At 43.0% G+C, this 27,271-nt stretch overlaps 1 protein-coding gene across 2 annotated transcripts; it reads right to left on the bottom strand.

Moving 5' to 3' along the window:
• Window positions 1–1,352: 1,352 nt before the first annotated feature.
• On the bottom strand, window positions 1,353–6,664 carry lrrc4.2 (leucine rich repeat containing 4.2). Of its 2 annotated transcripts, XM_049573883.1 has the most exons (3): window positions 5,364–6,664; window positions 5,150–5,276; window positions 1,353–5,001 (listed from the first exon to the last, which is right to left on the bottom strand). In XM_049573883.1, exon 3 carries the CDS (start codon window positions 4,878–4,880, stop codon window positions 2,880–2,882), a length of 2,001 nt encoding a protein of 666 aa, XP_049429840.1. In that variant the 5' UTR covers window positions 4,881–5,001; window positions 5,150–5,276; window positions 5,364–6,664; the 3' UTR covers window positions 1,353–2,879. The 2 variants fall into 2 exon arrangements, with proteins under 2 accessions (XP_049429840.1, XP_049429839.1); XM_049573882.1 differs by having other exon boundaries at window positions 5,150–6,664.
• Between the last annotated feature and the right edge of the window lie 20,607 nt (window positions 6,665–27,271).

Raw genomic sequence — 27,271 nt, 5'->3', positions numbered from 1 at the left:
GTGTTCTTGTATGTGGCTGGTTATCGGGCACATTAAAGGCTTCACAAAGAGCCAATAGCCTCTTATGAAGGCAGTAGCACGGCTGGAGCCACGCTGTGCAGGGGAAATAATAAGAGTCTGCTCTTTTGCAACCCACACATACTGTAACAACCAAGAACACTCACTTTTGTCAAAGCAAAGAGCCACCATCGCATTCTGGCGGCGGCTGAATATTTAGCAGCGTATTGCGCTCACATTTTGAAGGAAATTAAGAAACACTTGACATAGTCATAGGAGTTCCATCTGCTTGTTGAGGCCCACCTGTACTCACACGCTGCCAGGTGTGCTGCCAGAAAATACTAACACCTCTCTATCCGTCCATTCAGAGCTGAGGAAACCTCCAAAACAAAAACACCATTAGAGGAATTTCCTTTGCGCCTGCAAGATGTTACACGCCTTAATTTGTTTGAATGTACAGTACGTCCTATTTGAACAATACATATATTTCAAAAATTAAGACAAAACTCCTGAGAAATATGACTCCCACTCAACCTGTATTCCAGACTGTTACATAATTGCTGTCCCTGTTTTGTTTCACTGCACCGGAGGAGTACCTACTGTAATGCAGTCATCTTATTGTGAATGTCAAAGGACAATATGCACATATACATGTAGTAAATGCCAGTCAGTGTCTACCAGCACATTATTAACTGGCACTTGATGGCACAGGAAGTTCAGCCTGCGGGTTTTAAATGAAGCCTTGGTGTTCCTGTCAACTCACTACGCTCCATAATTATCACAGGGGTCATACTGTAATTTCCTCTTTATCCCCAAATAGCTTCAGCAGATGCACTTTTGCCTTGAAACATAAACCTTTTAAATGACCAGTAATCTGCAGGGTTGAATAGTATTTGTATAAATCCCAACAAAAGAATGAGGAGTGGTGAGTGGGTTGTATGGAGGGCAACAATTTAGGGTCATAGGTAAGGCGTTTCAGTCACTAAAGAGACTCAGCTTGCTTATTTATGAGGGCCGGCCTTTTAACTGCATGACGTCAGGGTAATTCAGATTGTTGAGAAATGCACTGGCACATACTGCATCTGCAGTGAACAGGTAATAAAAATCTGTCTGCTTTCCCATTGTCAGATGATATATTTAGTGTATTCTGGAAGCATTTGGTTTGCTGACGTAGGCCTGTGTCGCACCTCATATCATGGTTAACCACCCACAACTGTTTTTCTTCTCATCAAAAACACAATACATAATATAGATATATGTATATTCCACTTGGTAAATGTCAGATTCTGATAGGAGCTACAACCTGCAGGTGAGCATGTAAGGAAAAGAAACCCACAAACTGTAGAACTGTGGGATACATGTATTTTTTCCCCTTCACAGTCACTGAGAAATCAATGTTAAGAACTAAGCTGAGGCATCAAAGACCAACAGCCTATCTGACCTGCATAGAGCCCCACTGTGGGGTATAATGCAGCATTGTACACCAGTTACTTAAAGACCCATTCATGCAGACACTAAGTAAATGCATAGGACCGTAAGATGGGGGGTTTGGGGTAGGATACGATTTACAATACTGCCTCCAGCCTTTACGATTAAACAACTTACACACAAATGGAAATATATTCAGAGAGAAGAAAAAACATCAGATCAAAGTGTTTCTGATTAGAGAAATACAAACCAAAGGTTTTTATTTTTCATAGCCTCCTTTGTCTCTCCATAAAAATAGTGTTGCTCAAAATAAACTGTTAAAAGAAAAAGAAAGTCATGTTTCAGTGTAGTCCATGGAAAAGCCCCGGTATCAGACATTCATTTGTTTCACTTCAATCCTCTGTTTTTTTTCTCCAAAAGCAGAACGGTCAGCAAAGCCCTGTATCACTGCACCACATGTCTGTTCCTTTTGAAAAGCATCGGAATGAGCCCTTGCAGAGACAAGTCAGGCAACTGCTGTAATGCATTATTAAATTAGCCCTAAACACTACACAAGCCATTAAGAAGCATGTCAAAACCTAAGGGAAAAGAAATAACACAAAATGCAACCAATAACAGAACAAAGTATTTGCAACAACTGTTATTAGCCTGCACTTCATCTTTGCCAGTTAAACCAGTGGGGAATCATGTGCACACTAAATAAACATGTTTAGATACGCTACAACTAAGAAGCACTGGCACTGTCAAATAAACGCAGCTTAGCTCCAGCAAACAGAGGGTTAAACCTTAGCTGCAGAAATTCACTGCAGTCCAAAAGCATTTGGCTGATAGCTACTGAACAGCACATTCTATCTGTGCCATTACGCTGCTATCCTTGGACAAATGTTTCTATCTATCTAGATTTTGCTTGTGTGTCTTTTTGTGTTCCTAAGTCTGGAAATACCATTTTATTGCATATAATATTTGGCACAGTAAAAACTGGAGCTTACATTTGGGGCTGTATTTAGAAACTGGTGCCGGTATAAAGAGTTTTTTCTTTTTTTACTGCATCCTAAATATGGTCAAAAAACAAACTAAATGCCTCTTTTCCTACAGTAGACAGTACCACCTTCTATTATCAATCACAAAAGCAATTCAGTATCTTTGTCTTTTTTAAATAGAAGTCACCAGTTATTAGAAAATAGTTTCAATTTACTTTCTTTTCTAATATAATCTGCATGTCTCACCACTGCCTGACGGTAGTTTCATTTATATATATTTGTATTTTTTTCATATTTATATACTTATGTATAGGCATGTACAAGAAACAAAAAAAACTGTCTCTGATTTGCACTTCTGTACAAAAGAAAGTTACCGTTTTGTTCTTTGTGCATTCTATTGCATGGACTGGTGAGCAGATAGGTGGAGAGGAGAGGTTGGGGCAGAGTCAGAGATAGATCCAGAGGGAGCATTACTCAGATTTGGGTCTCTTGAACCTTCTCCTTGCCGTGAGTAGTCTTAATGACGTAGGGATCAGCAATGGTGCTGATGTGGCTGTGATGCTGTCTGACTGAGCGATGAAGAGAGTTGTTCTGGGTCCAGTGGGCTCCGTAGCCCCCTTGGCGGGATGAGGAGGAGGAGGACACGTACCCAGGCTTAAAGGTGTTGCTGTTGTGTTCCACTAATGTAGGCAGTACCAACCCTGTGTCGTCAGAGCCACTAGATCCGGAGGTGGGTGGTGGAACGGGAGGAACTTCTTCCTCCATCTGTATGATTTCTATGGTCCTGGCTGCCGCCACCGTGCTCCTCTGTTGATGCCGCTTACGCAACTTATAGAATGCTATCAACATGGCTGCTGCCAGCAAGGTAACAGCAACAAAACAGCCAATGATGATTTTGGTGGTTTTCATCACCTCATCCAGGCTGGCGGCTGGCCCACTAGGGATTCTGGCAGTGGGGATTGACACCTGCCTTGGAGTCTGGGTGCTTTGGAACAGCACAGTGGGTGTGGAGATGAAGACGGGCTGAAAGACAGAGGGCGAGGCAGGGATAGTAGGCTTGGGTTTAGGGGTCTCCTCCACTGTGGGCTCCAAAACTTCCACGGTTACGGTGGTAAAATAGGACAGATTAGACGTGTTGAGTTCAGCATTGCTGACGTTTAGGTAGGCCGAGGCATTTGAATTTCCGGCCATGTTGCTCACCATGCAGGTGTAGACCCCCGTGTCTGATGGGAGAACGTTGGAGAAGTTGAGCGTCCCATCGTTGAGGACAGATATCCGTGGGTGAGCCGAGCCATGGGTCAATACAGTCCCATTGGGGAGAAGCCATCGAACTGAGCTCATGGCAGCTGTGCGGCACTTCAGTTCTGCCACCCTCGCTGCCGAGATGTTCAGATCTCTAGGAGCATCGAGTATGAATGGTGCCGAACACTGAAAGGTGGTCTGATCAACTTCCACCAGGTATCGTCCTCTCATGTGGACCGGGGTGTGGCAGCGTCCACAGCAGGTGGAATTTGTAGGAATGTATTCTCTGAGCCACCAGGAGAGCCACACTACATCACAGTCACATCGCCAAGGGTTGTGGTGCAGGTGTAGCTCCACCAGGTACTGTAGAGGGGTGAAGAGGTTATGGGGGAGGGATGACAGGTTATTATGGGCTAAATTCAGCTCTACCAGGGCTGTGATGTCATCAAAAGCATTCCTCTCAATGTTAGTGATGGCAGAGTTCATAATCCACAGTTTACGTAGATTTTTAAGCCCACGGAAGGCCCCGGGCTTCAGGTCAGGGAAAACATTCTCTGATATCTCTAGCTCCTCCAATCCCACCAGTGGTGAAAGATGAGGAAACTCCCTCAGGTTGCACATCCCCAAGTTGAGATACTTGAGGTTTTCAAGGCCCTCAAATGCCCCATCAGAAATGTACTCCAACTTCCTCAGTTCTCCCAAGTCCAGTCTCATGAGGGAGGGGACACGGTTGAAGGCATAAGACGGGATGCTCTCAATGGGATTGTTTCTAAGCCACAACTCTCTCAACTTTGACAGGTACTCAAAAGCCCCACTGGGAATGACTGTCAGTCTGTTGTCGAAGAGCTCCAGAGTATTGAGGCTGGTCAGGCCATTGAAGGCCCCCACTTCAATCTGTCTGATAGCATTTCTGCCCAACTGCAGTACCTCCAGGTGATGCAGGTGCCTGAAGGTATCTGCCTGTATGGTCTCTATGCTGTTTTCCATCAGGTTCAGGTACCTGGTGTTGGGTGGGATGTTCGGGGGAACCCTAACCAGGCCTCGGCGGGTACACACCACCTTGCTGAGCTGGTTAGTGCAGGAGCACACACCTGGACAGTTCTGTGGGTTAGCCGAGCCCAACGCAGGGCCTGTGGACTGGCACATACTGAGAGCAGGCACCATGAGAGAGAGCACGGCGAGCAGGGCTGCGTTCCAGGTAGGCTGCACACTAACCTGGCCCAGAGGACTCATGGTGTGGAGGGCTCATTATTCTGCATGGTGGGGGGAGACGGCACACACCAGAGGACAGACCACCCTAGCCTGGCTGGAGCAACTCAAGGCTCCCAAGTTCCATCGACAGTGCAGGATGATGCTACATCAAAATTGATGTGTGTGAGAGAGAGAAGGGAAAAAAAGAGGGACAGAGACAGAGTGAGAGAAATTAATACAAGAGAAGTAGCAGAGGAAAAGCAGTGCAGCAATGTAAGAAAAAAGGTTGAATAACAGTATCAGTGACGTACCTCATTAGTTTGGAAGTGGTCCTTTTTGCCTCTTTCCAAATGTTAAAAGCAACAGTCATGCATCACGTTCATTTATAATTTCCTTCCATGGAAAGACAGCAGATTGATGTTTTCTTGATTTTCCTCTCTGAAAAAGTGAGGTGGCCCTCTATTAGCCAAGGGTACAAAATGGCTCCTGGTATTAAAGACTGAAAGCAGCATGAAAAGCACTCACAGGCAGAGGTAAGGCCATGAAGGCTTGGCAGGTGCCTGGATCCCTTCTGCCCCCACTAACTGCCCCCCTGCCAGGCTGCAGACTCCAACATGCAGCTCCACTGTGGATAAATCACAATGATCCATAACGCAGTAAAACACGACAGAGGAGGAGAGAAGAAGTGACCAACTGAAATAAATAAAAATCCCCAGTTCTGTCGGCTCCTGATACATGTGTTGGCTCGTCGGCTGGTCGCCTGTTTGGTGGAGAGACCTCCCTCACTGTGACTTTGCCAAGGGCTAGTCAGTCGCTGATTAGCCCCGTTGTGACAGAGACTGAGAGACAGAAAAAGGCTAAAGAACTCCCGGCACAGTCATCCCCCTCTCCTCTCCTCCTCTGTGTTCCTTTTGCTTCCTCCCAACGTTGGGCTGGCCCTGGTCAGAGCAGCTGCAGGCTGCCGTGTGCACAGTTAGCAGTAATCCGTCTATTCCTCCTGGGGGGAGGGGGGGGGTTGGGGGTGGTGGGAGAGATGGTGGCGCTGGGTGGGGGGTGGAGAAGGGGATGCGCTGCACTGTTGGAGCTTCGCAAAAGGCTGTCGGAAGAGAGAGAGAGAGCACTCTTGTCCTCTTCTGCAATGAGAGAAAAGAGAGAGGATGACGCTGGGAGGATGTGTGTGGAAAAGGGCTCCGTATCTGTATCCAAAAACAGAGAAAGGTATTGAGGATTCTTCTCTCCACTCGCTGTTTGTCCCCTGGGCTGTCTCCTGCAGTGTTCTTCTGCTTGCTTATTTGTTAGTTTTTCTCCAGGGCTGAGGTAGTAAGTTGTGGCAGTTAGCCATGTGTGTGGCTGTCAGACTTGCGGCTGGCTGGTGGACTACTGCAGTAGCCAGAGTAGAACAGAGAAAGAGAGAGAGAGAGAGAGAGGGAAAGAGAGACAGAAAGAGAGAGATTGAGAGGGAAGGAGAGAGAGAACCACTGACAGATCAAGAGCAAGAGAAAGATAGAATGCGTGAAGGAGAGAGTGTGTGTGAGAGAGAGATGGAGAGGAGGAGGCACGCGAGCACTCAAACAGGCAGCCCACCGTCACAGAAGCAGCAGGAGCAGCATTCTAATCCACATCTCCTCTTCTTGTTTATTCTCCAATCTCTCTCTTTTCTCTATTCCCCCCCTCCGTGTCGGTGTTGCAGGCAGCTAAGATGCTCGCTCTGCCCCCTCCCTTTGTCCTTCAGTGGGAACGTGAATGTACTGCTGACGCACTCCTCTCAGCTGCTCAGCCAGCCTCAGAGCAGTGCATTGGTTTGATGCAGTGTTCCTGTGTATTAACACATTCAACCTCCCCTCCTCCCGTATCCCTCCTTCTCCCTCCCCTCACTGTAACTATCTTCTCCTCTCTTACTCTCTCTCTTCCTGCCTCCGTTTCTCACGTGTGCCGTTCCTCACCGTTTGTCTTTACTCTCACTCTCTAGATGACTTTACCTGTGTCGATCCTCCCCTCTCCCATGCTGCCTGTCTCCTCCAGCCTATCGTTAAAATGGAAAGTCTCCAAATCCAATGTATCATACAGAGACAAGAGGTCAGACTTTCTGCTCCAACTCCAGAGTGGTTTTGTGCTCTGTCTCTCTGTCTTGTGAGCGCAGCAGTGCGCCAGTGTTTTCCAGTGGAGATGCAGCTTGCTGCTATTCCTCACCTCTCGTAAGGCACAGTTTGGTGAGTGTTTCCCTCATGCATTATTACCATAAGGGACAAACAGAGTTGTTTGTTGTATCTGCATTCCTTATTTTGTCAGTTGTAGAGGATTTATTGTGTGTGTGTGTGTGTGTGTGTGTGTGTGTGTGTGTGTGTGTGAGAGAGGGTTTTGGAGGTGGGGGGGTTGGGTCAGGGGGGTCCGTGACATCATAGAGGACTGAAATGCTGACTCTGCTTCTCTGTGTCTGCTGGGCAGTCTTCTCTTCAGGGAGGAGAAAGATGAAAGAGCTTGCACACAGTTATCTCTTAGAAAGATGAGAGAGAAAGACTGAGAGATAGAGGAAAAGAGACTTACCGAGAGAGTGGGGGGGAGAGAGATGGGGCCGGGTAGGAGGAGATATATCCACGTCCTTGGTGAAATAGGGGGAAAGGAGCCTATAGAAGGAAGAGTGGAATGAGATAAATAGGGATAGAGGGGAAGGATGAGGGAGACAGATGAGGGAACACACTGCATAGTAGCCTCCTCAGTGAAATGGCACAGAAAAGGCAGAGAAAGAGAGGGATGAGGAGTGAGGGGTGAGGAGTAGGAGGGACGAGAGGAGTGTTGATAGTGTTGGATTAAGCATCATTTGAATGCAGGAGAAGGAGTCTCCCACTCTGCCTTCGGTTAATGACCACATTCTCTCCCTCTCCTCGTCCTCTCTCCTGTCACATATATATTTGCCACTGAGGTCGCGGTCTTTAGAAAGAAAGAAAAAATAACATGCAGACAATAAGAAACGTGCCACTGTCAATTCCCCTTTAAATTCTAACTTATGAAACAAACAGGACTGGAATTTTGCATCCCACTAAAGATAATATTGAAAAATGTATGCACCATGTCGACACTGGACCATAAAGTGAAGCTAATCTAAATGGATGCAAGGTATAGTTTACAAAAGCAGAGCATGAAGACTAATGCATTTTTCCTACTGTATGTGATCCATATTTGTGCCAACATATATAAATATGAATAAAATATCACACTAAATAAATAATGCTCAGTATTATCTCTTGGATACTTTTAAATAAAGTAGTAAAGGATGTTACTCTTCTTATTGCATTTCACTTGCAACACATGTGTTTTAAATCTTGCTGCAGTCATGTCACCAGTCAAAAGCAATTATCTGAAGCAACATGGACATTAGATGCTTGAACATGATATCAAATAAATATTAAATGTCCTCTCTTTTAACCATCAGCAGACCAAATTGATTGAGAGAATCCATTCTAGCCTTAATATCCTTTTTTTTGTATCATGTAAAGTTTATGTCCAGACATCAGTGAGTACTTGCATGTATTTCACATTGTAAATGGGTTACATCTTGTGTCATCTTGCGTCAGCTTGGCTTTGCAATAATGATGATTATTTCAAATGAATTATTTGATGGAAATGCTCGTCAAATCCACCATTTGGAATAAATGAAAATAACCTTTGCACGTAAGACACATATTGCGTGTGAAATGAGGGTTCACGGCATGGAATTGAAGAAGAATGAAGACTGACCTTCATTGCCCTACAGTGTTCTGGAGAAATACCACTGTGTAAGCAACAAAGGGAATAAGTGAAGATACAAATATATATATTTATATATCTCACAGATTCTTTTATGCATCAAAGAATGACTTTGAAAGAGCTGAAATAACAGATGAAAACAAGGATGAATGGAAAAAAACTTGCTAACATTGGTGTTTTGCGAGGTAAAATGCCATATAGACAAGAAAGGCATATAAAAAAAAAACATGCCAATTACAGCTCGTGTACCTTTTCTATTCCAATTAGACATGGTGCTTTAAAGTGAAGAGTGGAGGGGAGGAAGACAGACTGAGAGAGGAAGAGCACGGTGGGGAGAATGGGGAGGGTGTGAGAAGAGTGAAGGGGGGATAACTATTAGTTAAGGTGGTGCAGGCAAGGTTGGTCAGATAATTGATGGCCATGGTTGTAGCTGCTGTGTTAATGCTATTACAGGGGGCATGAGCATGGAAAGGTCAGTTAGCACAGTGAATATATGACGTCTCCCCCCGCTGTCTTTATGGCTGTCTCTCTCTCTTTTCACCTCTGACTTTTTTATCTGTCCTCTTTCTGTTTACATGGATCCGTAAAGAATATCAGCTGCAGCTTGTGTCGTCCAGTTCTCCGCTAAAATGTGTCAAATGAGGCTCGGAATGAGGATTTATTGCCGTGTGAAAATTAATATATAGTCTGTGGTAAATCATAAGGCGTTTTATGGAATTACTCCATAGTATGATATAGCATCTTGTGTGTCAATTCCACAGCATTAATAAATCTTAAAAGTGTACCCTCCAATGTCGTATATCATGAGCAGCACAGGTTACATGTTGGGCTAATTTCTGTGTTGGTTATTTCAACTTAAATCATAAATAACACAGTGCTCCCATCAGGGAAATCAGTTGTCAGACTCTGTCCACTGCATACAAACTGCATATTTTTATTCACTTAGGGTGCTTTCACACCTGCCCTGTTTGGTTCAGTTCAGTCGAACTCAAGTCTGTTTGGCCCCGAACTGCGGTTCATTTGGGCAGGTGTGAACACAGCAATCACACTCAGGTGTGCACCAAAACAACCGGATCGAGACCTTCTTGAAGAGGCGGTCTCGATCCAGTTACAAATTAACTCTGATGCAATTTGTTTGTGGTGAGAACGTGTTCCGACCTCGATCCGAATCGAATGCAGTCGCATTACACACTGCAGGGTTTAACAAGCATGAGCATATTACAGTCCCAGAGGATTATTGATGTGCGCCTCCTCCTGTACTGCCTTTATATGCACTAAAATGAACAATGCAAGCAATCAAAGTTGCACGATGTCCAGCACTAAAATCAACTCACATAGTTGTCCCTCTGTTGTGACATTAGAAAGTGTCATATTTATCTTGCAAGTGTACTCTTCTTCAATGTTTCGTTTACTTCTTGCATTTTCCCCACAGGGAAATTCTGACCGATAAAGAGCAGCTTTCTTGCGCAAGGCATTTGATCTGGTCTGCTTGTAAATGCTGCCGTGAGAACATGAACCAACTCTAGACATTTATGCAACTTTGTAACAAAATTAGTCCCTGATTCAGACCAAAGCAAACGAACTGTAGGTCTGAAAGCACCCTTAAGCATGGGTCAATTATAGTACCATTTACTGTAAAAGCTGATCTAGCTTAGGTTTTCTGTGATACATCATCTGCCGTTGCAATGCATTGTCTATATAGCAGCAGAACTAACCTCACAAAGTGCTAAAAATGTTACAGCAATCTCGAGTCTAAATGTCTTGAATATAAATAAAAACACAGTGCCACCAAATATTGAGAGCTGAGCAGATATGATCATGCTCAAGGCAAATTCTCTTATCTATTGTAATCTGAAATAACTGTGTTTGTAAAAAGTGCAACAAACAGCACAGTAAACATATTTCAACCATCTGAGCCACTTATTGAGTACCTCTGATACCTTTAGAACATGGTTGAATATGTAATCAGATTAAATGTGAAACTATGCCTTAAACCGTTTAAACACTACAGGGTGTATCTGAAGCAGAGTCTCTTAGTGGAACTGTTATGATGTGGTCTGAATATGTGCATTCAGGGGATTGAGACCTTATTACAGCACACTTAGTGTGGCCCAACAACCTAATGGCCAGGATAAAAGTTGGCACTGTATGTCTCTGCACGGATATGTTACATTTGCAGGTTGTTAAACTTGTATCTTTTTATTGTAGTGAATATGTTGAAACTTTATGTTTCTTTGTGATCAGATTTACAATTTTTATCACGTAGTTAGGTTTAAGCAAAAAACAACAACAACAAAAAAAATACTTGTTTAGGGTTAGGAAAAGATCATATATTGGCAAACAATGTTGAAAATGTCCCAGTGTGGCATTTAAAAATACCCAGTTTTGTCAACACAAACATGGCTGAAAATGCCCCAATGTGTTGTTAAAAAATACCTAGTTTTGTTACCACAAATACTGCAGGAAATATCCCAATGTGACGTTAAAAAATACCCAGTTTTCTCACAGCCAACACAGCTGGAAATGTCCCAACGTGATGTTAAAAAATATCCAGCTTTGTTGCAACAAACATGGCTGGAAATGTCCTAATGTGTCATTAAAAAATACCTGGCTTTGTTGTCACAAACACAGTTGAAAATGTCCCAATGTGTTGTTAAAACATACCCAGTTCTGTTGCCACAAATACGGCAGGAAATGTCCCACTTTGACATCAAAAAATGCTGTTTTGTCACAACCAACACAGCTGGAAATGTGTCGATGTAGCATTAAAATATAAATGGTTTTGTCACCACAAACACAGCTGAAAGATTCCCAGTGTGGTGTGATATATCCCGTTTTGTCTGGACATGTCCTGACCCATTGTTAAAAATACCTGCTTTTTGTTTACTGGCCTCCATCAGTGGTCTAACTACTGTCTGCTGCCTGTCATGCTGACAGAAGGCCATAGCTACTTCCCTGGAATAAGGGCAATCTTCTGGCCACCACATGCATTTTATTATTTGGCCCAAAAGAGGCAAAAATGACAAGACAAGGCTCAGCACTGCTGAGGTGTTGAGAGTGTGGTTACAATCTTTGGAAGGTGTGGGTCAATACCACACTGGACAGCGTGGTGTTGGAAAGAGTGAGAAAACAGTGGGTCAGGTCAATACTGAGCGAGTGACACCCTGCCCTACTAAGCTGCGTCAGGGTTGGAGGGGAAATTGAATGTTGCAGGAAGTTGAATCTACATCCTGATAAATGATTGTGTGTGTCTGTGTGTGTATGTGTGTGTGTGAGACCCAATTAGCCTGTGTGGGCTGTTACTCCCACTGAGGGTTCAAGCAATACTACCAGTCATCTGTGGTGACTCTGTCGCTTCAGAGGTCTGCTGCTCTTACAGTAGATGGCCCATAATTTACACACGCTACTTTACCTTTTGTGACACTGCTCACTCTCACTGCCGACTGCCGAGCCCAGAAACAACATGATGACTGGTAGCAGCTGTTCCTCCTGAGGTGAGTGAGGGTTAAAAGCTGGAGACAGGCATTGCTAGCTGACCCCGTGGTCACATATCCTATTGAGCCATAAGGGTCAGGACTCCCACAGGCCAAGACTAATATTGCTACTGCCAGCTGCTGAAGCTAGCACTACCACAGCCACATTACGACCTGCGAATGCTAATAGCGCTCTTACAGCTTTTCAGCTGCAGGGCAGGCAAAACAACATCTACTGCTTAGTTACTGTTAGTGACTGTTTCACCAACACAGCTTCTCCTCGTTTTGTAGTTAGAACTGACGGATCTAATTAGCTGCTAGCATTAGCCATTACCTCGCCTTAGCTACTGCTCGATGTCTCCCGGCCCCTGTGGATCCCTCGCCACTCAGCCTGTGCTTAGTGTGGCAGGTCAGCAAAGTGCTGGAGCAGCATTTGGCCTGAGAATAAAGGAGTGGATGGTGAGAGGGAGAGAGAGAGAGAGGAGACCGGTGGAAGCAGATCGATGTGGCCTGTATTCATTAACCCTCGCTCACGGCTCCCTTCCCTCCCCAATCACAACCCCGCCATTTTAGGACGGCAGGAGGTGATTTATTAGCTGTCCTGGCTCAGTCAGCACCATCGACCCACAGTCTGAGGAGAGTTGACTCACACCAGGATATACCGATTCCCTCACTGTGGGCTGAACTCACTCTGTGATCCGACACCATTCAAAGAGGAGCCATGCTGGAGGAAGCAGGATGATTAGCATATATTTATTTCTTTATTTGTATGTGTAAACTTTGTCAGAAGGCGGGAGAGGAAGCTACAGGCCAAGCATGGGTGTTGTATTTGTATAGACTGTGTCTTCATAAGGAGAAGAAAGGATTCTTCCCGAGGTGAGTGTGAAGGCTGGTGACAGGCGTAGCTAGATGACCCTGTGGCCATGGGCCAAACACACATGCTATTAAGCTGTGAGGGTCGAGACTCCCATAGGCAAAGACTCATAATGCTACTGCCAGCTGCTGAAAGCAGAAATACTACTGTAACATAAGGATCTCCCATGCTGCTGAGCACCTGTATAACAGGAGTCTGCAATTAGACATGAAGCTCAGACAGATGTGGAAGTATCAGATGTGATCTCTGATTCATTATTTCTCCTGTAAGGCGAGGCTACAGGTAAAAGTGGAATTAAATAAAATGCATCATGTCTCTCTTAAAACTTTTGCTCCTGGCCTTTTCATCTGGAGAGTTTATCACACTTTATTTCAGCACTAGGAGCTGTCCACAGTCTGACCTGTACAGAGTGACACCCACTGTGTGCTGTGTGCCTCTCTCCTCTTTTAAAGTGGTGATAATTAGATGTTAAATAATAATAATAATGACCAAGACACATACACATGAAAATTGGTTTATTGTTGTCTACCATTTTCATGTTCTTCTGCAGTAATTAACTACCCATTTTTGTTCACTTAATGATCTGTATGTATTTTATTTTCCGTGTCATTCAATCATATTATCCTTAATGCTTTCTCAGTATTGTTCACCTGACTTTAATGCCAATAAAGCATACTGAAACTGAAATCAAAATAACCAGGTCTTGTATTTATATTCATTAATATAAGCTGTATATTTATGAAAGTGCTTTTAACGTGGTGATGTCAAAGGACAACTTTAAAATTGCACTCAAATCATTTTGGTGAAAACACATTTGTTCCATTAGCTGCTGTTTGTCAACACCTAATTGGATTTAAAATGCAAAATGTATTAATTAAACGTAAACCATACGGTACTCTCAATATGAACATTGTCCCATTGTACCTGTGATTTTCTGTGTTCCGATTTTTTTTGCCACAGGCTCTTTTTTACACCTCCAGCGACTGACACTGGTTTCACATTTGCATAAAAAACACTGTGTATTTCAATACACTGAAACGCTATTAACACATTTATGATTTCACACTGGCAAAATATAGATTTTGCAATGAGGATATGCTAAAAAGCAGACATATGGAAAGGTTGGGAAAACGTTTTAGGCCAACACTTAACTGCAGCTGTCATAATTTGAGGCAAAGGTGGTGATGCTGATAGCAGGGGTGTAAATGGTTTCTGGTTTCATCATGATGCAGTATCATATTGAGTCTTTGGACAACGATACGATAATTGCCGATATTACAAAGTCTGCCACAATATGATTTAGATACAATGCAATTCAAGGGCCTGCAATCGATATGAGATGATATTATATGCCCATTTAACACGGTCGATTACAGAAGAAGCTGCCCCCACTTTCTATTTTGCTTTGGACCGTAAAAGATAATAACAACACATAAATAATATAAATAATTGTAACCACTTAAGTGCAGTAAAGTTTACTTTCAACTGACTCCACGAACACACGTAAAACAACATGTTTTCATTTTAACTCAAACTATGATCTTTTTCATAAAACTTCAGGGTGACCTTGCTTAAAATCCTAAAGGCAACCTTCTCCCAACAGCCATAAAACATGGATTAACAACATCATTTAACAAAGGACATCAGTTGTGTTTTGCTAGTTACCAATTATTAGCTCAAGCATGTTTACATTGCATAAATTAGCGTAGCAGCTAGCAGACTTTCCTCCATTTATATCTTATCAAATTAATGTATTATTTATACTTTTTCTTACTTTCCGTTAGTTTAAGTCACTGCATCTCCCAACAGAACAGCACAGTTGAATTTCAGCCTGCACACACATTTTGTCAGCAAAACATTGTAAAAACAGAGCAGCTAATGTTGCCGTAGTGAGAAGTTAGCAGAATGAGATGTCCAACGAGGCAGATAACGTTACATTGTGTTTTATCTCATAACAACATTAGCCCCTTTTACACTGCCAGATTTTCCGCGAATGTTGGGCCATTTTGCCGGCAAGCTGTGAGCGTTTAGACACACAGAGCTGGATTGGCGAGTTGATCCGAAGTGCCCAATTTTCCGCCTCATAGGGTAGTCATATTGGCGGAACCCTTTTAGTTTAAACAGACCAAAGCTGCCATCCGCAACGGGAGGGGCTGTTGATGACTTGTGGGAGGAGCTGTTGATGACACCGCACATGCAAGCCACTGGCAGTGGATAAACAAAAAACAGCTGATAGCAGGAATTAGCGAGCAGCTAGTAGCAAGAGGGAAATGCAAACCTGACGGACGCTGTAAAGATGAGCAACTGGAGAGAAAAGGAACTGCGTGCCCTCCTTGCCCTCGCAAACAAAGAGGCCATTAACTGTCAGATGACAGGAATGGTGAAGAACAGGCCGACTTACAAGAAAATCGCTGAAGGACTGACTAGCCGTGGCTTCCCTTTCACGTCACTGGTTACGTCACATGCTGAGCTACATGTTTTGTTACTTGCTCACGCCCCCCATTGCTCTGAAAAAGGCACATTCTGTATAAACAAAAGTAGGTAGGCGGCATTTTGCTGCACTCCCCAATTTTGTTTTTATACTGCCAATGCTGAAAAAAGACTGACTGGGCTTTCCTGCAAATTTGCATATTTCCTATCTAAAAAGAGCTACTGATTACATACAGCATGTGCTTTGTCTGTTGGTCCCTTTTACTCCAAAACCGAAATCATTTCAACACTGCTGATTTATTCCTGAGTAAATAATATTGTCCTCATCGTCTTCCTCTTGACTGCTTACAATCTGCCTGCTGCTGCTTGACGGCGACACAGACTTTCAAAATAAAAGCTTATCCTAAAGATGACGATATAGATCGATGTTTTTAATTTGCGTTGATAATACTGGATCATTGATCATTGAATCAATATAGCTGATAGTGTGTTAAAAATTCTGTTCACTCAATAAATCCTGCAAAAGTGAAACGTGTAAATGTCTATTCCCCGGATGCAGGCGTGTTTACTTCTGAAAATAAAACATCTGGCTAAAACTCTTGACTTAAACTGTGACTTACAGACATGATAGTGTGATTAACCTCTGTAATATCTGATGGTTGCATCATTAAACTAAATCAACTCGTATTTTGCAAAGGGAGACCCAACAAACACGTTATACATAGACACCTGAGAACTCTATGATATTGAGTGCAAGTCAGACATAATGGAACTATGCAAACGGGTGCATCTGTCAATTATCTTCCTACACACTCTCAGCTGACCATTTTGTTTTATAAATCCATCACTCTGAAGTCAGATCGTGTCTGACAAACGGCTCTTAATAGAAACAATGCAGCTCAATGGATTTTATTGATTTCCCTCGACTGAGAACACAGTAGGTATTCGGTAGTTGGGACACAAGCGGACAGTGAATGGGGTCAGATCCTAATCCCATGCCATTCACACAGGGGGAGTCTGCACATTAGGTGGAAAACACAGACACAGATAAATGAGATGACCGGCAGTCAGCGTTAATTTTTCTAAAATCAGAACACAAGTCAGTGCGCGCTTGTCACAGAACAATTGCTGTCCATTAGTGAAGAATAGCATGCGTACTGTTTACATGATTCTGTTTGCTGTGCTAAAACTCCTTATCAATACACAATTGCTCCACCGCTTCCAATAAATATCGCTAACAATATAGGCTATACTGCTGGTGTATGATCCCTTTGTTTAAAAAAAGTATTAGGTAATGTTAGGGATGCGAGGAACGCTGATAACAGTGATTATGACAGTAAACACTATTAATCAGAGCCACACGCGTCTGTGGAAAATAAATAAATAAAGCCCCTCAGGAAATTAGTCTTCAACAGGTTGCTGTATTTATCTATTTTTGTTTTCACGTCTGGATGCTCAAACCCAGTTAATTATATTTGTGCATCCCATTAGTGCAGTGATTGATTTTGTGAGGTTGAAATAAAACGTGCCCATCCTTACTTCCCATGTGCAATGAGTGCATTCCTGGACAGAGCTCTCATTGTTTGCAGACTGATGACCTCCACCACACACTCGTCTGTATATGTGTGTGTGGGTGGGTGGGTGTGTGTGTATGTGTTGCGCCCTGTCTTTAAAACGGCGATTTGATTTTAGTTAGCACAGATGATCTTGGTCATTAACTGCAGCACCATGTAATGCACAGAGCCCACAGGATAAAGTGTTGCTCATTCAGATTTTAAAAGCCTGGTGAGGCACATTTAAAATGCTCAAACACTCAGAAGTAAAGCTTGTACACTGGGTCACAACCCCAAACCCAAAAACTGTTGCTTGCCATGCAGGACAGGAGAATTAAATCTATTTGCCATGAAAGATTTAACAGCCCCATGTTCTCCTCTGGAAATATTTGTACTGATTTAAAGAGAGTGAAGTTGCTCCTCTCCGATTGTTTTTCAATGGCCAAAAAAAAAGAGAAAAGAAAGACCACTTTTAGGAATGAGTCACAGAGCACATTTTTGCCAGCGTACACCCAAGCGTGCACACAGATACACATCCCACTATGCTGGAGATGTATGAAGGCAGTGTGTTGGAAGGACTCCCTCACCTCTCATATGCAAATAACTTTCCCCCATGCAGCTCTGTGATTGGCTTGCTGTTATTAATATTCTGCCAGCGTGTGACTTCGTTAGCCCGGAGTTACTGTGCCAACAGGCAGCACTAAAAAGGGACTTTGTCAATGTTTGATGTCTCGTGAAGTGATGCAGTGTGTGTGTATGTGTGTGTTTGGGAGTCTCTGTTTTCTAAGGAGATTCAGATTTGGGCAGTGGGAGACACTACTCCCCGCTGACATCAGATTGAGGAGGAAGTGGCTATCTGCTTCTGAATATGATTGTAATAAAATTCTCTGTATGAACACCCAGTTTTGTGCTGCCTCTGTAGAGGAGCCAGCCACGCGGCAGGCTCCTTCCTGTCTCTCGCCGTCTAAGTACAGGTTTGGCTTATGGACTCTGTCAAGGCAAAATCTCAACCTATTACTTTTCATCCATTTAAGTCTGGGCAACTGCCAAGTATGCCTGTGCTTGTAAACAACAAACATCTTTAGTTGAATCATACAAGCCAAACTAAACCATGTATACGGATGTGATGCGATGCCTAAACTAGCTGTGACATATTTGCCTGTGGCCAGCCTTCAGTCACCCGTCGTCACACTAAGTCACTCTGTCACTGTCGTACCTCAACAATGACAGCATGAGCAGTGTGTTCTCAACACAGATCATAGGGTTTGTCATGACAAGTGTAGAAGGGCCTCGCTGCTGTGTGTGTATGTAGGTGTGCAGTGTGGTGTATGTGTGCGTGTGTGTTTTTGTGTGTGCGAGGGTACAGTAAATCCCCTAAACTGGAGCTTGTGACCCTCAGTAATACATTTCCTTTGGCAGAGCGGTTCTGGATTTCCCCCCAGGTGCCCAAGGGTTTCGTAGGGAGAAAAGTGTAGGGCAGCATTTTCTAAATTGAAGTCAATACCAATCGGCCATTTATCTACAAACACCCTGATGCTAAGGGCATCTAAAGGTGTATGTGCACAGAGAGAGAGAGAGAGAGAGAGAGAGAGAGACACACACACACACACACACACACACACACACACACACACACAGCGTTTTCATTCCAGAAGCTGATTAAATGATTTACACCCAACAATAATCTTAAAATGAAACTCATTTTCTTAATCCTAACTCATTCAAATATTGCCCATTCTCTAAAAGACTCCTATTGTGTGCAGGCTTGTTTGTATCAAGCTCCCAGGGCCAAGTTTCTTAGGAGAGGGATTGTTTCTTAGGAAACAAGAGGATTTAACAATACAGAAACTAATTACTCCTCTTCACCCTTGAATTGCACAGACTATTGGAACTACAGCAATAAAAGGGCACATTATGCATACAGCAGCAGTCAGCTTTCATACATCTTTGTAGTCCATACATCCTGAAGATGTTGAGTCATCATGAGTGAGCTCTCTGTCTCTCTCTTACACTCTTCCCCTATCTTTTATTTGACAGTTTATGATGCAATCGGTTTACCTAGGCTGACTACAGCTGATTTATGACAACATAACGTCTCAGTGTATTACAAGACACGATGACATCGGTGGTGTCAGCCTTCTTTGTCTTGAGCAACGTTTTTTGCTGTAATCAGATTTTGAAAATCTGGATCAGAAAGAACAACCAACCAGGTGGTTTCTCATCTTGGCTATTTTTCCTTGGCTTCCCATTCATAGGCAGCTTCCGAGCACAGACTGTATAAAATGATGGACGTAGCCATTGTGACGTCACCTGTTGGTTTGTGGACTCCTGTTTTAAAGTAGCAAGTTTGGCATTTCGGCTGTCGTCATCTTGTCTTTTTTTGGAGCAAGATGTGAGCATATTTTCACTAGGATCTGACTATAGGCTGTGGTGATACCTTAAGAAAATTAAGACTTAAAGTTTAAGGGCTCTAGTTTCCCGGCGCAGCGCAGGGTGGCACAGGGTGGCGAACCCCGCGCAGAGCTAGTTTCGAGCAGCACAACCCAAGGCGCGCTCAGTTTGGTAGTTTGGCAGACCGAGGTGCGCTGAGATGGGTGTGGCGGCGCAGCAGGGGGAGGTGTCAACAGATCCAGCTTGGCGCAATGACAGTTTCGTGCCAAAAGGCTTTGCCGAAGGTGCACTAAAAGCTCGCCATCTGAAACCAGGTCTACTGTCAGCGCAGGGGGAGCGCAGCCAGTGTAAGCCAAAGTTTGGCTGACCGGCGGACAGTGCGCACACGTCACCAAAACCTCACAGGCAGGTTTCCAGAATGTCAGGCACATTAACAATGCCAATAAATAGCCACAAAACCACTCTTCAATGCAACTATCTGCAATCAGCACATAAATGTATCTTTATATCGACTATCCCGTCACATCTGATGTCAGATCAAAGGGGATTGGCACCGTTTGGCATGTTTGGCACACGTAATGGAAACCCAACCTGATTTGATTAACACAGCTGCAAACTAATGAGTTCACATCCCTCTCAGCCAACCACAAACAGCCACAGCATCAGATAGGGAGTATATATTCAGGATCTGTCATCTTAGAAAAGTCAAAAGAAAAGAAACAGAGTGAGACTGCAGAGTGAGCGTGCGCGCACGAGAAAAACACAACATTGATTTACAATTGTGGTGACCTCCTCCCAGGTCACCTTTGCATCATCAGCCCGTGGAGGTCTGCTCGCAGTTCCGTATATTCGGACACTGTGAGCTTGGACCTCCCTCCCGGACCAAAACATAAGTTTCCTCCTAGGAGGAGTCTGGCCGTCTGACGCTGCTGCTCTCTTCTGCCATGGCGAATTGAGTAAACTCTCATTACACCTTTGCGCGGCGCATTTAAGGGCGAGGAGAGGGGCTCATTTGATTGGTGTGATGTGTGTAAAACCCACTCCACGCCTTCTCTCCTCCCTCTTTCCGACTTGCGCAGGTAGGAGGGACGGAGGTGGGAAAGAGGAGTAGCTGCACCAGGGCGCATGGTGTGCCAAACTTGCAAAATCCACCTTGCCACTCCCTGTTGGCGAAGCGCAGGTGCGCTGCGCCCCCGCCTCGCCCGGTCTGCCAAACTAGAGCCCTTAGACTGTTAATATTAGCTATATAGACCAGGTTGTAAACATGTTTATTTCTGCTGCGAAGTTGGGTATTTACCAAGTATTTACTGAGCTAGTCTCAAGCGGCCATTTGCTTCATTTTTTTAGGCCCAAAGGTTGCCACTTCAGAATGAATCAATAAAGGAATGATCAAATCAATGAATAATTTTTATACAGAGTTCCCACACATTTTCATTGACAAAATTTCAAAACTCTTCCATAACTTCTCAAGGTCCCATGATTTTCTTTTCTTGCCCTACTTGCCTGGCGCTTTTCAAACATAACAGATTCAAACTGAATAAATGTGATTTGAGCTTAGCAGGCATACTTAAAGTAGAGATGGAGCATGGGGAGAAAATGAAGAAATGGATGTGATAGTAAACAAAACGTTGTCACACATCAACGTCTATTAGAGCTATGTTATATCATCAGCCCTAGAAAATACATTTGCTGTTCTGCCACATTACGTGAAAGACTTTGCATGGAAGATTACTGTCACAGAACTCTCGTAAGTGCTATACCATCAGAAACTGGACTTGCTTGAGTTTCTTGAAGATGTTTCGCCTCTCATCCAAGGGGCTTCTTCAGTTCTAACTGACTGCACCCGGCTATCATGTGTGTCGTTAGGGTTGGATTGGCCCAGGTGAGAATGGGTGTTAAGTCATCTGGGGAGGGATCCCAAGACTGCATTGTAGGTGGGTGATAAGTGGGTTCGCAGGCCACCTCCTCTGTTTAACGACGATTGTTCCACTTTGACGTACATGGCTTCTTTCACGCCATTTTCAAACCATCTGTCTTCTCTGGCCAAGATGTGCACATTGCTGTCCTCTAAAGAATCTCCCTTCTCCTTTAGATGTGAATGGACAGCTGTGCCATGTACTTGTGAAGTGGTTCTTTTGTTTTACCAATGCACAAATGTGTGCATTCCTGGCTGCATTGAACTGCATACACTACATTACTCTGCTTATGCCTGGGTGTTTTGTCCTTAGGGTGAACAAGCTTCGGTCTCAGTGTGTTGCTGGGTTTGAAGTGTACAGGAATGTGGTGTTTGTTGGAGATCCTCCTGCGTTTGTCAGATACTCCTGCAACATAAGGAATGATGATGTTGTTTCCTTTTTGTGTCTCTTCCTCTCTCTGTCCCCTCTGGGTCTTTTGAGGGTTTTTGTAAAGGCCCAGTTGGGGTAGCCACAGGTTACAAGTGCTCCCCTGGTGTGTTTCTGTTCCTATGACTTTTCCAAAAATGTATAAGATTTCTCCAACTACCATGAGTTTTCCAGGCCTGGAAAATGCTATTCTGAAATACCACGAGTTTCCCAGGCTTTTCATGATGGTGGGAATGTCCAAAAAGTTTTTTAAATAATGTGCATCTTTAATTTCTTTTTTTAATTAAAACAATTCAGCTAAATCCTTTGTTGTTGCATTTACTCTCATTGAGGGTTTAGATTATTTTAGTGAGTTTGTGGTAATTAGAAGGGGAGATTTTGTTTTTGTGGCTTTTAAACAAAGGGATTAGAAGTCACAAAAGGCTTTCAGTCAATTAAATGCCAAAATCCACTGAGACTCATTGTGGCCACCTATACCAGAAATGCACACACTTTCGATGTGAGGGATAATGAATTTAAAAATGCTGCATTGGAAAAAAAGCAATTTGATTGTTGCAGTGAAAAAGACAACAAAAAGGATAAAGAGAAGGAACCAAGAGAACAACCAGGACTCAGCATTTCTCCTTGTATCTTAAAATTCTCCACATTGTTGATCTGATTTTGTTGTCATGCACTAAATTAGAACAGAGGCACTGCTTCTGAGTTCAGTCCAGACTGTGAGTTGTAGCATTTGTATTTTGGCTACACATTGCAGTGCTATATAACAATTAGTACTATGAATGCAGACTAAAGACCCCAAACCTCCTCCTACCTCTTACACAGAGTTTGTCACCAAAACCCCCTGCAGCAATGTGGCGTGTTCTGCATGCCTCATTTAAAATATTGTGTACCGTTTATCCCATTTCATCATGGCTTTAAAATGTCCCCAAATATATGACTGCATGTGTTTACCTGCTTTTCTCCCTGGAGGCAGTTAGCTCAATTTCTCATGTTCAACCCAATGAATAGTCACACAGCTGTCATGCCAGTGACCAGGCCACTGGATACTGAAGCAAAAAAACAACCTGAAACTAAATGTGCAGGTTAAAAATAACCAGTGAAACTAAAAAAGAAACAAATAAGCAGCAAGTTAAAGCAAGATAAAGGATGCATACTGTCTGAATTTTGTACGTCACAAAGAAGTCTTGCAAACCTCAAGCTGAAACTGTCTCTCTAACCATACTGCCCATATAAGAGGAGTGTAAATGAACCATTTTGCAAAAGAATGACTATTGATTGTACGACTGTATTCTGTAGATTTGCCTCGCATGTTTCTGCAGAGTGCTGCTACTTTTGTTGTGTAATTTCTCCATGAGCTCCTTCATTATGAGAGGGACTCTGCATGTTCTACACTGATCTATATTCAGGGCCTAACCCCGCTCTTTGTGATGGGGATTACGCGCTCTGGAGGCAGGGTAATTTGATATCCATTGATTGAGTCAAGAGCCAATCTGAAATTGAGGAATTGTAGTTATTGCTATTGATTTTAATAACTAGGCTGTTACAGTTCATTCAGTGCAGCTCTAGTCGATACAGAAAGTGAACTGTTCCCCCCTTTTCTGAGAAAAAGACGGCGCTTAATCCAGTGGTATTGTGCGTTATTGTGAAATATGTTCTGATACAGTCATAACAGTACGTTGTAGCATGATAACCAATGACAAAAATAGTCACGGCAATTACAGACAATTAAACATTAACACCATTTCAAAAATCACAGTATGTGAAATGAGCTATTATGTGTAATATTAATGGATGTGGTGTGTATGTGAGCCATTATCGCTCCCTGTGCATGCATACCTTTAAGTGCTGCACATATTCTTTGTCAGCCTTTCAATAACCGCACAAAGCCTGTTAATTTAGTTTAGTCCGTGGAGACCTTCGCTCAAAGTTTCTACTGATCCATATTTAACTAGTTATTGGTTTCAGTCTCCCTTAGGAGGTTGTATTCATTACAGATTTCAGTGTACAACTATAGAATATAGGTATCTGATGAAACCATCTGTGAGGAATATTTCAAATCTGACACTGGGCCATGATGTCTTCATTTGAGTAAAAGGTTAATTGTGCTTTAAATATTTTGTGACATGTTCCAACCATTAACTAGTGCACTGGATTTTATTATCATGTTGTTATTATCAAATATCTCATTCCTTGGTTTCCAGTAGTAAACGGACTATTTTTCTAAAGTGACTAGCAGTTTCTGTAAAATATATTTCCTGTACACAGCACATCTTTTCCCTGGTCCAGGAGAGTAGTGGGAGTCTGAGCCTTAGGCAAGAAACTTTGGACCGACAGCGAGGTGTAAGGCTGAATACATATTGGAGATGTTGAAGCCAGTGTTGACTTGGTTTTCAATAATTTTCATAAGAGTGCAGAGAACAATTGACAGGTTGAGACAGGAAGACGAGACAGCAGAGGCAAGAGTAAGTTGTATCAAGTATCAATGGTGAGCGGTCATTTGTTTGTAATAATTTGACATGCAGTCGCAAACATTAACCCTCTGTCATATTTTGGGCAAACATATTTTATAGCAGCTTATCTTCTGATCATACAGATTAGTGGATAGGGAAGTTTCTGCTGATGTTGACAAGCTTTCCACTGTTGGCTTGTTTTCATTCATTTCTACTCAGGAACTTAATTATGTATAAAACTACATAAGAAAACAAAGAGCCTGTACTTAATAGTGATGTAAATGGTTAACGGCCTTGAATATTTTTGACCGGTTATGCATGTCAGTCTATAGGTTCATTTTGCTACTCTTCAGTTTACTGCACTGTGCACCACCCAGGGCTGGTACGAGCTAGCTGAAGGTGCTACTCATTCGGCAATTACTGCTAGAAATGCTGTTCCGATTCTACAGTGTTGCTATGGAAACCTGCCCACCCTCCGGTCTCCCTCCAGGTCACCCCGTTGAGTAAGCAGCCCAGTTCTGAGCTGTAAACCCTTTTTAACATTGTTAGCCGTTATCACTGTTAGCTCTGTTAGCACCCCTAGAAGTGTCAGCACAGCTAGCATTGCTAACATAGTTAGCAATACTGAAGGGGTTGGTTGGCTCAAAATGAAGCTGCTTACTCACTGAGCCTACTAGAAGGTGGGCACAATGTTTCTGCAGCAACTAATGGTAATCGCCAAATGAGAGGGGCCACTAGCTACGTAGCTCCAACCCAACCTGGGCGGTAAGCAGTGCAAAGTGGCCAAGGCTAGCTCACCAGTGGAGACTGGAAGGGGGGTCAATGGGCACTATGTTTTCTTATGTTAACATGACTAACTGACTGTCTGCAAACTGCGATAAACACCAAAAATGAAATAAAAGGCGAGATATTTACATAGCCAAACATTAAAATTTCACCACCTCTAAATGGATAGCGCTGTGAAATGGTGCGCGTAAGCCACATATTTTAATAATAACTAGATACTGGACAGCAAGATTGCACCTATTCATTCCAATGGATGTGCTCAGCTGGCACATATGCCAAAAAGTTTTCTAGCTCCCTGGTTTACTTCCGCGATATGCAGCCCACTGAATATGCACAGTAGTATTTATACCAGTGGCCCCACCCATGAGTTCCCACTCAACTCGTAGACTTTACATTGTTATGACATCACAGATTTTTAAATTGCTTTCCTCGGCTCAAGAAAAGTTTTACCAAAATAAAACCACCAAGGCTCAGAAATTCAAAAAAGAAAGAGTCGTAATTGACTTTGTTTGCAGTTCGAGATGTCCTGTCAACAGTTTTACAGACGTCTCTTTTACAATGGTGGCCTGTGAGGAAAATGCTTTTGGAGCCACAGGGGTTTTTGGTTTTTTGCTGCAATACCGCAAGTGGCCACTGGGAAAAACTTGCTGTAAGGCTGAGTGGCTTTCCTGGGGGCATTGCTAAAGCTCACAGCCTGTTGGACTAAAAGGAAAAGCTTCTTGTGTTTCAGGTAATTTTGCTTTGAGCTGAATGCAAAGGTCAACATGGTTTCATGCTCTTAATAATAATGGCATGCGCTGATGTTTTAAAGGTATAATGTTTACCATCTTAGTTTAGTGTGTTAGCATGGTAACTGGCACTAAACACACAGAGTAGAGACTAATGGGACTGCTGTTAATTTTGCAGATATTTGGTCATAAACCAGTCAGGACGGCTCTGGCTTAGAGGAAGAGTGGGTCGTCTACTAATCACAGAGATGGCAGTTCAATCTATGATACCGCCAAATGATTACCTTTCAACACAGAGGATGTAGGCTACTATATTTTCTACATTAAAACCATGTCAAATACCACAGACACCAGAAAGACATTTCTATTTGTGGACTGGGTGTATTAAGCAATCCTAGTTAAAATAAAAGGTCTCATTTTAACACAATGACAAATATTTAACAAAGAGGGGACTTTTTCATGAATAGCATTCAATCACTACAGCTTTTACACCAACCACAGCCCATAATTATGCTTTTTTTCCATTATTATAATGTTTAATGATGACACAAACGATGATTACTACAGGGTGACAACGGCTGGTGTCAGAGGGATAATGATGTTAAGGATAATTGTGACAGTAATTGTAGACATCAAAGAGGATCAAAGAAAAGTTGGTGGTTCATGCAAAGTGCCATATTTTAATTACTACTATTGCGCATGCAATGTGTCTAATGTTCAGTGTGTCACATTTTTCCAATGACATATCGATCTTTGACTCTCTGAGTTTGAACCTTGGAAACAATATGCACATGTAATGCAGTGATGGAAGAAAAAAACAGCCTTTACTTGAGCCAAGTTCCTATTGTACTTAAGCAATGTCCTAATTTGCATTTAAATCTCACTTGAGTAAAAGTATGCAAATATTATCAGCAAAATGTGGTAAATTTTGCTGATAAGTACCCATTCAGAAACAAGATGGTCCCTATCAGTGTTTACCTTTCATAAATGACATTCGTATAAAGTTCTCACCCCATAAAGGAACACTTTATCCTTAAGTGTATCAGAAAAAAAAAGGAAAAACTGGACAGGGAGGGGTATGAAAATTTGACTTGCATCAAATGGTTTTGGCCTCAAAGTACAGTACTCCAGTGAATGTACTTAGTTACATTCCACTGCCGCTATAATGTGAAGATGGTCATTGTTGGCTGCTCTGCATGGAGCAATGCAGAGCCCGTGGTTGTGCAGTGAGAGGCAATCCTTGCTAAGGAGACGAAGCGTGGCTATTGCAGCTCTAAGTGGGAATGAATGGAGGGCTAATTTGATGGGAGCCACTTTTCTCCCCACCACATTTAAAACCCCATTACACTAACATCCACAGTGAATACCCCACAGGTCCTTCTGACATGAGTGAACTACATAGGTCACACACACACACACACACACACATACAAATGCATATAGTGCATCTCGACAAGCAGTGTTGAAATAAAGGGTGGTATAGAAATTACTGGCTTAAGTAAATGTGCCATGGCATTATGGGCACTAGACCATGAACAATTCTGAGCCTTTCAAAGGTTACAGCACACATGCTCAATCATAACATCTCATCCTTTCAGCCTTTTTGTATTCTCTCTCTCATGCGCACACACACACACACACACACATTCACACCCACACACA

Source organism: Epinephelus fuscoguttatus, linkage group LG4 (assembly GCF_011397635.1).
Source record: "Epinephelus fuscoguttatus linkage group LG4, E.fuscoguttatus.final_Chr_v1".
Taxonomy (NCBI): Eukaryota; Metazoa; Chordata; class Actinopteri; order Perciformes; family Serranidae; genus Epinephelus; species Epinephelus fuscoguttatus.
The sequence above is the reverse complement of the archived record's forward strand: the minus strand, read 5'-3'. Positions and strand labels throughout refer to the sequence as shown.

Bases quoted from the DNA above. Each gene is read 5' to 3' on its own strand.
- lrrc4.2 (XM_049573882.1), bottom strand. From the start codon at position 4,880: ATGAGTCCTCTGGGCCAGGTTAGTGTGCAGCCTACCTGGAACGCAGCC.